The sequence below is a fragment of the Mercurialis annua genome, linkage group LG8, assembly GCF_937616625.2.
Source record: "Mercurialis annua linkage group LG8, ddMerAnnu1.2, whole genome shotgun sequence".
Taxonomy (NCBI): domain Eukaryota; kingdom Viridiplantae; phylum Streptophyta; class Magnoliopsida; order Malpighiales; family Euphorbiaceae; genus Mercurialis; species Mercurialis annua.
Genome location: NC_065577.1, coordinates 8,572,661 through 8,590,150, shown reverse-complemented (window position 1 = coordinate 8,590,150; position 17,490 = coordinate 8,572,661). Strand labels below are relative to the sequence as shown.

The 17,490-nt window shown below is 30.2% G+C and overlaps 2 protein-coding genes across 2 annotated transcripts; both read right to left on the bottom strand.

Annotated features, from left to right (window-relative positions):
* Positions 1–278: 278 nt before the first annotated feature.
* LOC126661561 (transcription initiation factor IIB-like) lies at positions 279–1,307 on the bottom strand. The gene has a single exon (XM_050355415.1). The coding sequence runs from the start codon at positions 1,305–1,307 to the stop codon at positions 279–281; it is 1,029 nt and encodes a 342-aa protein (XP_050211372.1).
* Positions 1,308–8,497: 7,190 nt separating this feature from the next.
* On the bottom strand, positions 8,498–10,771 carry LOC126660864 (structure-specific endonuclease subunit slx1). Its single transcript, XM_050354561.2, has 3 exons — positions 10,527–10,771; positions 9,639–9,745; positions 8,498–8,889 (listed from the first exon to the last, which is right to left on the bottom strand). The coding sequence occupies exons 1-3, from the start codon at positions 10,733–10,735 to the stop codon at positions 8,696–8,698; spliced, it is 510 nt and encodes a 169-aa protein (XP_050210518.1). The 5' UTR covers positions 10,736–10,771; the 3' UTR covers positions 8,498–8,695.
* Positions 10,772–17,490: the final 6,719 nt, after the last annotated feature.

Here is a 17,490-nt window from a genome sequence, read left to right as displayed (position 1 = left end):
TCATAGCAGCAGTTCAATGATTAGATGATGAACCCACTTACTAACAACTGTTTAATATTGAATTAAATTGCAATTTAAATAGAACTGAACAAAAAATAAATCAGGCAAAACAATAACAAAAACAAATTTTTTATATCAAAAGTTACCGAGATTCATCAATGGAAACCTTAAACCTTAAACTAATGTCAATTAATCCATGTCTGATGATCCTAACTATATCATTCTAAAAAAATATTCATTCTAAAACAAAGGAAACAAAATTCAACACCAGCAAGCTTTCAAGGTCTGCGGAGTCTCTTCAAATCATCTTCCACAGCATACCAACGCGGCACCACCCTCGAAGCATACGGATGAATATCCTTATACGATTTCTTGATAGTTTGCTCCGCAACTTGAGCCGCCATCGCAATATCTCCGAGACCAATCTTGCATCCCGACAGTTGAGTAATTATGAAAATAATAGCTGCCAGGATAGAACAAGGACTCCTCCTTATATCAAATTCTTTGCAATTCTCAAGAGCTTCTTGCACCGCTTTCATCTCCTTATTTTTCATCCCAAGCTTCGAACAAAACCGCCTTACAAGCCCACTTCCATTCAAACATCCACTGCTAGCAATAATATCAATCTCAGTTTGTTTCCTGATAAAATCCGCAGCTTTGTTAATATCTCTTATCGAAACCCCTTCCGCAGCAGAGCAAATTTCCTTCACAGTTCTTGGTAATTTAGTCTCTTTACAAGCAACAAACAAACACCCTGCCAATATAGACTTCAAGTTCTTTCCTTTGCATGATTTTTTATCCAATAAAATCTTGTATATTTCATCAGCCCTAATCTTGGCAATTTTTCCAACGCTTAACCTATCCGCCATCGCACCAATTGACTCAAAGCCCTTCGTCAGGATTTTATCGGGGTTCGTCAGCGTATCGAAAATAAGTCTGTCGGTTTTAGCATCAGAAAATTTGGGTGCTGTTATTGTTGTTGAGAGGTTTCCGTGGGTTAAGAGAGGATTAGAGACGTTGCCGACGCGGTTAGGATCATGATCATCCTTTTCGGAATCAGCAAAAGTTCGCCATTCGCAAGTTTGGTCGATGAAGTGATGATCAAGAACTAACCCGCAGTTTGTGCAGATTGTATCTCCTGATGCATTATCTTCTACCACTTCTGTGTTTGTCTTACAGTCCGTGCAGTAGGCCGTATAGTCGCTCATGATTTTGGAAATTTTTCTTGAATTAGTCTTAAGATTTTCTTGAAGAGTCTTTGGTTTTTGAGTTTCAAGATATATAATTCGGTAAGAGGGCTCTCTCATGTATTTATAGGAACTGAGATCCTTTCTTGATTAGGTTTTGTATTTGGTCGCTGAAATTTGAATTACTCCAAACTTCTAAATTCCAAATTCGTGTGTACTCAGGATTCCTTTTTTCAAAGATAATCTACTATATCAATTGATATATAATACATCCTGATTTTTGTTGCAAATTTATTTGAGACATTTTCTTTGTTTAACTCTTATCATATAAATTATAGTATATTTTTCATTTTCTACAGTATTTTATTTGAAAATATATGTAATTAATACATATAAAAAATATTCTTCTATATGTATATAACTTGAAAATTATAGTATTATTTCACCAATATCTCTCATTTTAATATTAATCACTTGCAATATAACAAATTTTGGCTATTAAAATTAAATTGTTAACTAATTAATTTCATCTGCGATACCGATTACCATATAAATTGAATTTCATATGAAAATCTTGAAGTATTTTGACTTGAAATGAATATTCAAATTATGTGTTTTAGTTTAAAATTAAAACGAAATCATGTGTTTTAGAACAAATTGGATAAAATTGAAAAAATTTGGACTTTTGTAAAAATTTTATAAAAGGTTAGACTTTTTTTAGTCATTTGCCCATTATTAAATGCAAATAAACAATCAATCATCAAATAGCACATTAATTGGTGATTTAATAATTATTATTGTCATTTAATGATTAGTATTTGCCTTTAATAATACTTGTGTCACGAGTATAATAAAAAATTCGCAATCTTACAGGGTGAACTAAATTCACACAAGTATTTTTTTTCTATCAAAGGCTTATAAATAGTTTCTTAATTGTAAAAATTGAACTAAATTCACATAGTTTCTTAACACAGGCTAGTGAAGAATGATTATTTTTGCTTTTTCTTGAAACAATTATGTGATTATCATGCTTGCTATTATCACTATTTTGTGAAAAAATTGTAATTATTACTATTATCATGCTTGCTATTATCACTATTTCTTTTCAATCCTAAAATTATTTTTCCGTTATTTTTAAAACAATTATTAAACTTCAGTTGTTTTAACTTAGATTATCAAATTTTATATAAAGATAAATTTGGCGTGATTGTGATAAATTCTGTATAAAGATAAATTTGGCGTGATTATATATCATTTCTTGGCACTTTCTCTTTAAAGCATCTTAAATGGTCTTCTTTATTTTAAAGAGTATTTTAAAATAAAAAAAGTAAAAATGTTTAATACTTCTTAAATTTAAATGATTGTAGTTTTTATAATTTGAAATAAATAATTAAAAAAGAAATGATAAAAATAATATTTTGTAATTTTTTTTTAAAAAGAAATAGAAATTTATTTTAACCGTTTAAACTTGGAGAATTAAATTATTTTATATATTTTTTCAAAATAAAAAATTCATTGAAATTTTAATTTATATTTTATTTTTTTAATAAAGAGTATTTATAAAGAGTCCACAATAGATGCTTTTAAAGAGTGAAGTTTATATATTTGGCAATATTTTAAATTTGGATGCAATATGAAGTTATTCAACACCGTGGGACATCAAAACGGTCACCTCTCTCATTTATACGGATAAGTACTTTTCTATTCTTTTTCTATTCAATTTTAATTAATATTTATGTAGTATTGGTTTTATGATTATTGAATTTCTTTTTTAAAAAAACTTTTGTGCATATTATATATTGATTAACTTTGTCCTTTTGAATCCGCTAGATAGCAAAGATTAAACAAAATAAGTTTAATAACATATCTATTTCTAAGGTTAAATTTTTTGGGTTAGATGTGGTTCTTATTGTAGAATCATTCTCAATTTGCACTTAAAGCCAAATTTGAAATTTTCAATCGGCAATTTCATTTAATACAAATAAACTTAATTAAAATATATATTTATCTCTTTTTTAAAAAAAAATTGTCATAGCGTGCTTTACATCAACTATATTATTCAAATACATTATTTCAATTTTTTATTAGTCCTTGATCTAAAACTAATTAATATTTTCATCAACTTTTGATATATATTTTAAATAAATATTGAGATATTTGATCGTTTAGTAATTTTTCCATATTCAATTTATCTAGTGTGGCGGTAATATACAAAATATAATTTTTATGGCCGTTTCTATAGTTACTTTGTGTTTATTTATTTTATCTGCTTCACTATTGGATGACTGTCATTATTATTCATTTAATTATGATAAGTGGATAAAATAATATTTATTAAAAAAAACAAAGTAACTATAGACCTATTTTAATGGCAAATTATTTGTTTTATTATTTTTTGCTTCGATTTGGCTTTTGCAATTTTGGCATAGGCACGATGGTTCCTTGGCGGTGGAAGCACTAGGATTACAACAGCAATGGAGGAATTGTTGATTTCAGACATCGTCGTCAAGAATGCTGGAGTAGTTTTAGTTGATATCTTTGATCTAATTTTTCGATTTTCGAAATTTAGATTTTAATTGGGTGGCCCATTCGGTGGCTAAAAAGCCCTTGTGGATGACTGCTTTGCAGTTCTCATCATTTTATCTTGGAATAGCTTACTCATTAATGTTGAGGAGTTATTTCCTATTTGTATATATATATATTTCTTTATTTAATGAAGTTCAATCTTTGATAAAAAAAATTGTAAAACGTTTAATTACTCGAATGTATCAACAGAATCATTTTTTTTTTTTTGCTAATGATTCTATCGCCCCGTGTTGCAGTAATCCCTGTGATGCATCAACACTCCGCATCTTTTCGCCATTGCTTTATCATTTTCTATGCAATTTCGCTAACAACTTTTCCATTCTGATTCAAACTCTAAATTGTTTGGGTAATGTTATTGCTGTTGAGAGATTTCCATGAGATAAGAGAGGATTCGAGACGTTTCCGACGCAATTCGGACCATGATCATCTTTTTCGGAATAGGCAAAAGTTCGCCATGGGCAAGTTTCATCGATGTAGTGATGTTCAAGAACTAATCCGCAATCTGTACAGATTGTATCTCCTAAATCAGCGACGGACACAGTAAGGGACCAAGGGGGTCATTGGACCCCCCTGGAATTTCAAATAAAAAAATTTGTTCTAAGAAAAGAAAAGCAATATATTGATAATTTATGCAACAACCTCAAATATATTCCAAGTGTTATAATTTGTGTGATTTGTCAACACATAACTCTTCATATTTGATCAATATTAGTAAAAGTGAATATTTAATTATCATTAAAAAATATATCAAAAGTAAACTTAATACTATCTACGTGTTTAAAAAGCAAAAAACAACTCTTTTTTTAGTTTAAAGTGAATGGTATATATTTTTTGGTTAGTAACTTAATTATCATCAAAATTAATTTATTGATAATCATATTTATAAACTTTCAAATTTACTTGTCATTTAGCTTAATATATAAAATTTAGGGATAATTTCTAAAAAAATCACGAACTTTACACGAAGTTTCATTTTAATCATGAACTTTAAAAGTTGTCATTTAAAGGCACGAACTTTCATTTTGTTTCAAATCTATCGCCAAAGTAAAATTCGATGTATTTTATCGAACCAAAAATTCCTAATCCTATATACTATAACTAAAAGATAATAAGATTTAATGTCGATTTATAATTTGGGTCTTTCATTAATGATTTATTGAAGAATTTAGTCAACAAAAATACACTAAAATGATAGATTTGAAACAAAATGAAAGTTCGTGCCTTTAAATGGCAACTTTTAAAGGTCATGATTAAAATGAAACTTTGTGTAAAGTTCGTGATTTTTTTAGGAATTAATCCTAAAATTTATGTTATTTACAAATAAAATTTAAGTTTATATGATATATTTAACAATATGTTTTGTTTTTTCGGTGGATCATAATTCGATGTGCTACATTTGTTTTGTAAATTAACGTCCGGTGAACAAGTTTTTTATACGATAAAGTTCATTGGATGTTATTAAGCAATTGAATTTTTAAATATTAAATTTTTATGTGAAATTATTTAAAACAATTTCAAAAGATATAAGAAAGAAAAAAATATTGTAATACTTTTATTAATTTATAATTTTTTAATATAACTAATTATTAAATTATATTTTTTGTTTATTATATATAATTTTCATCTTCGTTTTTAATTTGGACCCCCCTGAAAAAAAAGTCTGCGTTCGTCACTGCTCCTTATTCATGATCTTCTACCTGTTCTGTGTTTCTCTTACAGTCCGTGCAGTCGCTCATGATTTTCTTGAAGTTTTCTTGAATTATTATTAAGATTTTGTTGAAGCGGTATGTTTTTGGGTTTAAAGAAATGATTCGGCAAAGGAAGGAACTGAAATCCTTTCTTGATTGTTTTTTTATTTGGAAGGCACCGTCATACTGACAAAAGAAAAAGGATAAGTACTGATTTAGCCCCTGCAATTTGAATAAAATATTTTTTTTTCCTTTTCAATAACTATACTTTATATTTATATATTTTTCAATGGAAGTATATTATTTGTTTATCTAAATAATACATTACTATTTTTCAAATTTTTATGAATTATGCATGAAAAGGAATAAATAATAAAAACACTTAATTTACATTTTACAAATTACTAGTTTTTTTGGCCACGTGCTACGCACGTTAACAATATCTATATGACCCGTTATTTAATATTATAATTATATATTTTTTAATAATATTATTATTTAAATTTTATTAAACTTGTGTTTTTTAATTTGTTTTTGTTTAATTATTTTATAAAATTTTAATTTTTTTATTGGAAATGTTAAAAAGTTAGAATCAAGCAATAGATTTAATTTTTGATATTGTTGTTATTAAAAAATGATAATATGATTGAAGCAAATTTATATTATTTTTCATAGTAAATAACTAATAAATATCAAAAATATCAAAGTTTTAACACAAATATCATAATATGGTTATTAATATTAATGAAACTCGTCATATTCTTTTATATATAGTGATATATCTGTGCAATTTCTTTTATGATTAGAAATTTAACACATAATGATAATTGCACGATTCCTTTTAGGATTAGGAGTTTAATACATAATGGTATCTATTCGATAATTATTTTTAATATGTTTTTTTTTATGGATTAAGAATGTCATCTTTCTATTTGTTAAGCACGAATATTTTAATATGACACAATTAGAAATATCAATTTCGATAAAATATGTAGAGGGTATTTTTGTCCGTGAAGGAAAGTGTTCCCCCATGAATACACTTTTATATTTTTTATAGATTTTAGTTAAAAAAAGAAGAAGAAAGAAAGGTCTTCCAAATAAAGAACAAAGGATCACTTTATCCCCTCAATTTGGAATAAAGTATCAAAAACATCCAAATTAGCAAAACCGGATCACTTTTACTCTGAACCTGTTAAAACCGGTACAAAAACACCCCTATGCTGACGTGGCACTTTAATTGGAGAGTGGATTTCTATTTAATTATAATTTACTCTAATAAATTATATTTAAATATTAATTAATTATGGTTTAACCATAAATAATCTAGAGGCTTTTTCATACTTTTTTTCAAAAAAATATTAATTTTTTTTTCAATTTCCGGCAAGGAGGAGCTCCTCCTCGCCGAAGGTCTGTTATGTTCTCTCAAGAACAAATCTGTCTGTTCTTGAGAGAACAGATCGGCGTATGTTCTCTCAAGAATAGACCCACGGTCTGTTCTTGGAAGAATTCTTGAAGAATAGGCCCATGGACTCTGTACAATTTAAAAAAATAAAAAAAATTGATTTTTTTTTATTTAAAATATAAATTTTTTTGGGTCAATTTGTTGTATGTATGAGTTTTGGTAGTTAATTTGTTTTATATATGAAATTTGAGAGTTAATTTGTTATATAAAGTTTTAAATTAAAATGATTAATTTTTTTTTTTAATTATTGGGTATTAATTTACAATGTGTAAAAAAAATAGAATCATTTTAAACTTTTTTCCATCAAAAACCATCTTGAAAAATAAACTACCATCAAAATCGGAGAGTGTATCTCACTCTCTTAGGTGAGAGTGGGGAGGGGTGTGTACCATTTTTGACAAGTTAAGAGTAAAAGTGATCTTATTTTACTAATTTTGACGTTTTTGATACTTTGTGCCAAGTTGAGGGGGTAAAGTGATCCTTGTTCTCCAAATAAATGTATACTCTATTTTTTTTATCTTCCAATTACATTTTATCATGTTTCTACTTTTGAATATTTGGGGCAAATTGGCCGAATTGTGAATTGTTAGAGGGAATGAAAAGTTGATTTGAGGCATTGTGAACCTCACATAAAAGCTCAGGCGATAACCATTCTTATATGTGCCTATGTACCAGAGTTACTACTGGAATCTATAATTATGCAAATGATAAATGAATTTTTATAGTTACACCAAAAATTTAAAAGTCAATTTACTACCTTTTTGCTTGGGAGTATATCAATTGATATATCAATATTTTAATTATATCCTAAATTTTGTTGCAAACTCCATTAAAAATATTTTATTTGTTCAACTCTTATCATGCATATTAGTATTATATTTCATTTTCAACAGTACTTTATTTGAAAATATATGTAATTAATACAAATAGAAAAATTACTTTTATATGTATATGGAACACTTGAAAATTGTAAGTTTTATTTCACTAGCGATGTCTCTCATTTTAATAATTAATTTCTTCCACTATAACGAGTTTTAGCCATTAAGATTAGATCATTCAACTAATTAATTTCATCTGCGAAACCGATTACCATATAAAATAAATTTCATCTGAAAAATTTGAAACATTTTGATAGAAATTATATGCCTTAAGTAGCAATTTGCCCCCTCAACTTGTAAGCAATGGGCAATTAACACACAAATTAACTTTGTGGGTAATTTAGTCATGAACTTGCATATTATGGGCAATTAGCCCCATTTTGGCAATTTGCCCCCTAAACTTGTAAGTTATTTGTCCCTCAATTGGCAATTTGCCCATCAAAGTTTAAGCTATTTTTTCAAAATGGGGCTAATTGCCCATAATATGCAAGTTCATGACTAATTTGCCCACAAAGTTAATTTATGTGTTAATTGTCCATTGGTTACAAGTTGAGGGGGCAAATTACTACTTAAGTCAAAATTATATTATAATTTTGATATCATTTACACAAGTTCAACTTTTTATACCAAATTGAAATAAAGCAGAATTTTGGTACCATTCATACTTTTAACCCGCATTAATGTCATTCATTAAGATAGAAAAAAATCATATTTTAATTAGTGCATCTAATATATAACAGTGGCCATTCCATCTACAACTTCCATTTCTGTCAACTAGTTAACTGAAGTATCATAATGACATAATTCACATTCTATACAGCAAATATACAGTAAATACCAATTGATTCATAAATTTATTTTGACAATCTTTTAGAAACTATAGAATAGTTCAAATTAGGAAGTATTAATTTTCCAGTCAATCTCCAAGTGACTGCAATCAAATGAATCTTTAGTTCTATCAAGGGCTTTTTGCCTGTGCTGCAGCAACGCATGTGATGCATCAACACTCTGCTTCGTTTCACCATCACTTTTACCTTTTCTATGCAATTTTCTTGACAAATTTTTCCATTTTGATTCAAACTCACAAGCTACAATAAACAAATAAAGATTAAAATCTTAACAAGTCACATATGAGTAATGAGGTGAAAGTGCAAAAAACAGCATAAACGAAAAGGTTATCCAATTCTATGAGGGAAACAAAAGTGTAGTATTGATTCAACTGCATGGAGATATCAATTTTGAAAGAGTATAACTTCAGTTCACGTGATTTATTCAGGAAAAATACTCAACTAATAAGATTAATTCAGCCTAAAGCATCAGAAGTGCCGATATTGACCACAAAAAAGAACAATCAAGATTTACAATAATCATCTTGTTTGGCTTCCTTAGAATCGGATATCAGGAATTGAAAGTGAAATCTTGTATAAACAAAAAAGGTCCAGTTAAAGTGTCTAAATGCAGCTCTAACCATGTGATGCAAGTCTTGGAACAAATTGTTCAGTATCAAATGTAGTGAACCTTAGAATACACATTTGAAGGGCGCGATGTAAAAACAGGTGATCTCCGACAATGGTTTCGTCAAAATCAGGAGAAAAAGAGAGAGTATGGTAGAAAGAGTATGGTTTATTAAGCCCAACATGAAATGAGCAAAAGGATATAACAAATAAGACGAAAATGAAGGAAACGAGTCTTGTATAGGCTGATGCTATATATACTTACTAAAATTAAAATAATAAGATGAACACGGCAAAAAGCATGCACATTTAGTGAAAATTTAAACATAAGACAATCAATATCGTAGATATATCCCACAAAATAATGTATTTTGGAGAATTACCTTCACTTCGATCATTAAAGCCATGAACAATGCATGCACAGACCCATGGCCTTCCTGCACGGGATGCTTTTGCTCCACCTTTAAGTTCACCATTATGTTGATTCAAGCTGCACAAGAAGTGCTAATTTCAGTAAGATAACAGCGATTTTCATATTGCATTAGTAATCTGTAAAATGGACCTGCAGTCTCTAGATCACAAAGTAAAACTACATCAATTCCACCAAAGACTTCAGCAATTTTTCAAATTGAACTACAATCAAGTCATAATACAACATTTCTCAATTGTCAGTCTAAGATCTATGTCCAAACCTTAATCGATAGCACACATCTCTAATATACCCGCAAACCCCAAAATGAATTCCAAGTGACAAAATTTTTGTGCAGGCATTATCAGTTATACTTCAAATCACAATCACCTACGATTGTTCTCAGGAACGGAGGCAGAGAGTGCAGGGGTGAGCACCTGGCCCCAAGCCGAGAAGGCGTGTGTATCAGAGATAATAATCAAATCGTAATTAAAGCTTTAACTGGGTGGTTTACTTATTGACAAAATTGTTTCATCACCAATATATAGATACCCATAAATCCGCAGTGGCGGAACCAGGATGGGACGAGGTGGATTGCTTATTTGACAAAACTATTTCACCATCAATATATGCAATAGGTACACATAATTCCCCAGCTAAAACGAAATCAGTAATTCATTATTAGTATAAACAAAATCATGAAGTTCCCACATTTTCACAATATAAAACAGCACATTCACAATATAATTGAAAACTAATTTACCCAATTCCAAAGAACAATCCATTCATATGAGTGCAGCCCAGAGCAGGATTTATAATGAATTAAACGAAATGAAGAAAGAATCAAAGAAAAGAAACGCACCGGCGAGAGAAATGGTTGGTGACACCAACATAGGTTTTGATGGGAGGGTTTGTGGAAAGAATAAGATACACACACCATGATCTCACTCTTGAAATCGGTATTATTAATGTTGAAGAAGAAGAAGATGATGATGGGTCTTCTGATGAGGGCAGTTTTGATTTGTTAAAGATCGGAGATTTTATCGACCGAAATGTCTTAGAAAGAATCATTTTTTTTCTGGCTGCTTAAATAGATGTAATTTCTTTAAAATACATTTTGCTTGAATAACGCCATAACGGTCAAATTATTTTAGAGGTAATTATAAAACTAGCCCCACACATTTAGAGGTAATTATAAAACTAGCCCCACATTTAGAGGTTTTACCGAATTGAATAAAATTAATTAAGTAATTGAGCAAATTAAAATCAACAAAAATTCATGTTACCCCTTCAATTTAAAATAAAAGATCAATAAGGCTAAATTTGTGGCTTTGTAAAAAAAAAAGGCTTAAGGTCTGAAAAACTACCGACCTTTTAAATTGTTTTCAATAGCACCCTCACCTTGTAATTTTTTCAATAGCACCCTATTTTGTATTTTTGGCTTTCAATAGCACTCTAAATTAAAAAAATTAGATGATTTGATTACTACAAGGATGAAAATTTTCAAAAAAACTAAATTTAAAGGTGAAATCATACTTTTTTCTACTTGAACACTTTTAAACAAGTTCTTTAACTTAAAAAGAATTCAAATAAGTCCTCGATAAATGAGTTTAATTTGATGATTTATGGTGCTATTGAAAGTTAAAAATACAAAATAAGGTAAAATTGACTGTTTTACAAGATCGGGGTGCTATTGAAAGCCAAAAATACGGAATAGGGTGCTATTGAAGAAATTACAAGGTGAGGGTGCAATTGAAAAAAAATTAAAAAGTCGGTAGTTTTTCAGACCTTAAGCCAAAAAAAAAACGCTTAAACAAGGCCTTTCAAACAAAAACACTTCCAAAATGTGTTCAACCTTGCTTTATCCCTTTTACTTTTGTTGCCTCCTCAACCTAGGGGTGTAAACAGACTGACTGGAAGACCAAACTTAAGCTCAAAATTGGTAAATTTTAAAGTTTGAACTCGAATGGGTTTAAATTTTGAGCTAAATGATTTAAATTTTGAAGCGCAAAATCTAATAATAACCGAACTACTCGAGCACGACCCAAATTCTGTAAAGAAACTATAATTAATAATTGAAATTTATTATATTTGACGTATTTTAATTTTTTTAATATAAATATAGTATTTAATCAATTAAGATGCTATATTCTTAAATTTAAAGATATAAAAAGTCAATATAATAAAGGTCAAATGATTAAAAAGGGCCAAATTTTTCATGAAAGTTTCCCAAAAGTCCAAAACTTTTAATTTTATCCAATTTGTCCTGAAATGCATGATTTCGTTTCAATTATGTCCAATTACACAATTGTGCTTATGTGGCGCTGATGTGTTGCATTGCCACATCAGCGCCACGTAGGCACCACATGAGTAAAATTACATAGTTGGACATTATTAAAACGAAATCTTGCGTTTCGGGACAAATTGAATACAATTGAAAGGTTTGGACTTCTGTGGAATTTTCATAAAATGTTTGGCCTTTTCTGGTCATTTGGCCTAACAATTTGGGAAGTTTATAATATGTATTTACCAAAAAACAAAAATATTTGCACTATTTATCTCAAAACGGAAAAGTTACAAAAAATAATTCACGTTTTTTTCAGATTTATATTTTTACTTTCGATATTTAAAATAATTATGATTTTACTCTATCATCATATAGGCATCATTATCAATATCATAATCTTTCTATACAATTATTTTGATTTTAATCTGTTATCATGTAATACCCCGTAATTCAAGTGCCACATTGCGCTACGTGCAGTGACGGATCTAGGATTTTGTTTCAGCCCGGGCTAATTGACATGCGATTTTGAAAGAGAAAAAAATTAAAAAATTATAAGAAAAAGTAGAGGTTAATTGTTTCATATAAATTTATAAACTAAAATTAATTTATATAGATAAAATATATAAAAATATTTACTCAAAACCAAAGGTAATTTGATTTTGAATGGAAAAAAATTAAAAATCATTAATTGTGAATTGAAGATTTTATTTTTATTTTTGAAAATTAATATATCTAACTTATAACATTTTGAAATTAGGTTATGGACTTGGTGAAAAATTTATGAATAAATTTTGGAATTTTCGAAAATCAAAATTTGCTAATAATGAGAATTGAAAAAGTTTTGAAAAATTAAGAAGTTAGGAAAAAAAATTATCAAAGAAAACGGTAAGTAGTTTAAATATGAGCCATTTTATTTTGATGAAATAAATGGCTGAATTTGTTTTAATAGAAATGTGCCCTTTATACTTTAAAATAAAAAATTAAACCTCTAAAAATAAAAAAACTGCTCATCTTCCTCATCAGCCCAGGCTAAAATGAAGAGATGTGTTTTGCATTGAAACAGTGGTTAACCAGTGCTCCCCGACCAAACTCATCTCACCTTCGATTTTCCAACGTTAGCCCGGGCTGAAACCTACCCTAGCCAAAGGCCAGGTAGATCCGCCCATGGCTACGTATCCTATGAGGAGGGACCGGAATTGCAAATATATAGAATAATTGGTATTAAAAAAAAAGATATTATCAGAGTAGGACGTTTATAGATTTTCGAGTTACACAAAAGAATTTGGATATCAGTATTTATTAAAATAAGAAATGATTATATTACAAAGAAAATATGAGAAAAATATATAAATTAAGTTTTATGTCTCAAATTTGGAGGTTTGAGTATTTATATCCGAGATTAATTTATAAAAGAGTAATGAATATTATTTTATAAAAGTATCGGAGTAGTATTGTTTATTTGTTTATAAATAATAAGTAAGGATTCAAGTAAATAGGAATACTTGATCGTTTGGTTAAAAGAAAAGTTTAAAGGAAAGGTTGTAAAGAATAAAAAAGGGAGGATTAAACAAGCAAATTAACCAAAAGATATATATCACAAGTTAAAGAAGGAAATGAAGAACAGAGAGCAAAAAAATCTAACGGTGAAGGGTTTGGCGATCAAAACTTGCAATCAACACAGTTTCTTCGTTTCTTGACGGAATCGAGTGATTCTCGCGCCGTTGTATCAAGAATTCAATCCTCTATCAATTACAAGCATCAAATAAAGGTGAGTTTGTTGTTTTTTTTTCTCTAAAATTTGGAGTTAAAGGGATGTTCGTTTTTGAACAAATCGATTTACTCGAAATCACGTCGGTTTTGATAGTTTAAGGTAGAAATTGGATGATTTATGGTGTATAACGCTATGGGTACGAGAATTAAACTTAGAAGCATGTCGGAAACACACCGGAAAACAAAAAATGATGAGGTTAGGGTTTGTAGCGATGCTACACAGCTTGGAGCGACGCTACAAGGCTTGGAGCGATGCTATACAGCATGAAGCGACGCTACAAAGGCCTGAGGCGATGTTACACAGCCTGAAGCGATGCTACATGCATTGGCACGACTTGCCAAGCCTATTTTATCGCAGGTATGACGTTTCATGAGCCGAAACGACGTACCCTGACTCGATATCAACCCCAAACTCCGAAAATGTGAAATTTGGACGTTAAACGTAACAATGTGATTAGGGTTTTTAAGAAAGTTTGTATGAAAACGATGATGGGTTTATCTATGGAACCTAAAGGCCTAATCGAGTTATAAATCGTGATACGAAAAGAAAAAAGTGTTGATAAGAGTTGTGATTTAAGAAATAATTTGTTTGTTTATAGGATCTAGAGTATACCTCTGAGGTTTGTACTTGGATGTCAAACGCATATTAACGACAAATTTTTATAATAGATACGACAAGCTACCAGATCAACAAGGTTGCGTATTTGAAGATCGATCGATCAACGCGTATTGTCTTTATGTCTTCGTATAGTCGAGCTACTGGATCATGACACTAGGACATTCGATGGATCAACTTATTTGGAGCTTACATATAGGGATATGGAAATAGCGATTATTGTGAGTTACACTTTACTTTTGTGTACTATTACGCAATAGCTATTTTTGATAGTATAAATAGGAATATCAACTACATCGCATGCTATAGTATTTTATCGCTATAAATGAATTTGTGTATCGTATTATAGAATATCTAGTTTATGAAAACTAGTGCATGATCCGTGGGAAACGAGCTACCTATTGGGCGTCAATAGGTTGTGTGATCACCAGTGTCCGAGTAAGTCATATACTTAGTCTCGATAGCTTTGTAGAGTACTCTCCTCGTTTGAATAGATACAAGGTCAGCTCTGTGGAACTATCCCGCGACCTGTATCTAATGAGTCGCCTTGGTGGAACTATCCTGGGACTCATATCTTATACGTACTTTATCATACTATTACCATAATCTATTTTCATAAAAAATTATCATAACATTATCACAATATACTTTATCATAAGTACAATATCATAAGTATCATCATATCATTATAATGATATACTGTAAATAACCCTGAAAAGTCTTTGGCTAGTTTAACCGTACTTCGTACCTAAATTGAGCAATTTAGGTCAAGTAGGTTGTAAATAAGAATTTAATTAATGAATATGTTGGATTTATTAATAGTTTGAGGTAAGGGTTATTATTAATTCAAATAAGTACGGATGTTTAGAAATAGGATTTTCCGATAATAATTTAAGAGTTAAGCACGACGGTTTTGTGATTGAGTTAAATTGGACATTTAACCCAATAAGGGTGATGATGAGGTGGCATGAGGATAAGGGTATAAGGCTTATTTATCTATTTTAATTCATTTAAGATAGCAAATGACAAAATTAAAAGAAAATAAAAAGAAAAGAAAAGAAGAAAACTTACCTCTTCTTCTCCTTGTTGCCGTGAACACCACCATCACCATCACCATAGGAATAGCTCACCAAAGTTCTTATTTTTTTTTAAGCTAAACAATCACAAGAACAAAGTGAATGATTTACCTTTTATCAATTTGAAGTTTGCTTGAGGTTTCGTTGAGTTTTGATGATTGAATAGAAGTTAGGTTTTGATTTTGGAGTTTTGAATTGTTATGGATTGTTTGAGCTTTACATTGAATCTATAGCTTGTTTTGTGTGTAAATTGTGATCAATTATAGGTGGAGTTGAGCCTAAGCTCCGGCCAGCCATGCTCCTTGCCATGGTGGGCAAGGAATGCTGCCTTCCATGGCAGAATTGTTGCCACGGTGAAGCAGAATTGCCACCGTGAAGCAGAATTGCCATCGTGATCTCTGCTCACGGTGGTGCAGCGATGGAAGCCCATAGGGGCTGCAAGGGCAGACCCTATGGGAGAAGGGGAGGGTGTATTCGATAGTTAAAATGCTAGTTTGAGGTCTTGACGTTTTAGTAAAGTTTGAATGCGATATTCAAACGTTTTGTTAAACTAAATTGTGATGTTTTAGAACGATGTTTGTTATGGTTTGGAATATTATTTAATGACATGAAAAGTGTATCGGGAATACATTTTAATAGCAATATGAAATTGCTATAACGATAAGTTATATCAAGTTAGTTCGATATAAGAGTTAGACGCGGCTAACGTGATAAGTTAAGTTCTATTTTGAGTCTATGAGTCTTTTATGTTAGACTATTACCTGTGTTATTTGTATCTTACCTAGATCCAACAAGGCAAGCGAATAACGAACGAGGAGTGACACGCGTTTGACGGAAAGTTGATCGATAAAAGTAGGATTAGCAAGCGGTGAGTTTATAAATATTTACATTTGACATATTAAATGAGCATTCTTTTTATATGCAAACTATTTATGTGAATTGCATAAGCATTATTCAGTGTCAAAATTTATGTAAAATGCATACATCATTAGTTTAAAACCAATATAGATACAATGAAATGAGCTTTCCTATTTAGCGGCAAATAGGAACTGTGTAATCACAAGTTAATCTCAACAAGTTTGAATTACTTCATCTGTGCAAAAGTTTGATGTTGTGTGGTGTGATCTAGCATGAGATAACTCGGTTGAATTATCTCGGGACTCATGGCTAGAAGGTAACTCAGTTGAATTATCGCAGATTTATTTTGTTTGTTTGTATGATATGTGGAATATAAGAAATAGTACATATAACTCGGTTGAATTATCTCGGGAATGTACTATATGGTCAGATAACTCGGTTGAATAATCTCGGGGCTGAACCATAAGGATTATGATAAAGGTATCAAATATATACTCAAGATCATTTTGGAATCATCAGGATTTAACATGAGGATTAAGGTTTTATCTGAAGACTTGTATTTGGATGCATGTGTAAAATTGTTTATGCATTGTTTTGTTCTGCATACTCATTTGTAAATTATGAAGTCACTCAGTGTCCACTGATCCCCCATAGTGTTTCCTCTCAGGTAGCAGTCCTTTGGCATATCCGAATTCTATCATAATTAAGAAGTTCGTCTTTTTGGCAGTGCGTATAGAAGGCGATGTCGATCGTTAGCGCTGCAGTAGTGGTGTCGGGACCTAGTAGTGGTATTAGGACCCAGTGGTTTAATGATACAGTTTTATGAAACGGTTTTACGTTGTTGCAAAACTCTAATATGTATATAAGTTTTGAATACGTTTTTACAAAACCGTTTATTTTTTATGTGTATATGGCAGGGCTAGGTGGTATGTGAAACCACGCAGTAAGACCCTAGTTTCCTTACGCCGTTTGTAAACGATGTTTGATTGTTTTGTAAACGTTGAACGTTTTATGTAAATTATGTTTGTAAGCTTTGATCTGATTTCAGAAAACTTTTTTAAAAAAATATGTGTGTAGTTTTGTATTGTTTTCTTTCAGGCTTGCTATGGGTTTTGGAACTACCATTCCCATTCTGTCACGACCCGATTCTCGGCGTCGAGACGAACGCTAGGGAATGGGAGTGGTTGCTCTGAAACCCGTAGCAAGCCTTAAAAATACA

What these genes read in the sequence shown, in the direction of transcription:
- LOC126660864 (XM_050354561.2), bottom strand. Translation starts at nt 10,735, where the DNA reads ATGATTCTTTCTAAGACATTTCGGTCGATAAAATCTCCGATCTTTAAC. An exon ending in ACCAACCATTTCTCTCGCCG is followed by an intron (nt 9,746 to 10,526) that starts GTGCGTTTCTTT and finishes CTTCTTGTGCAG; the next exon opens with CTTGAATCAACATAATGGTG. An exon ending in CTTTAATGATCGAAGTGAAG is followed by an intron (nt 8,890 to 9,638) that starts GTAATTCTCCAA and finishes TGTTTATTGTAG; the next exon opens with CTTGTGAGTTTGAATCAAAA.
- LOC126661561 (XM_050355415.1), bottom strand. Translation starts at nt 1,307, where the DNA reads ATGAGAGAGCCCTCTTACCGAATTATATATCTTGAAACTCAAAAACCA.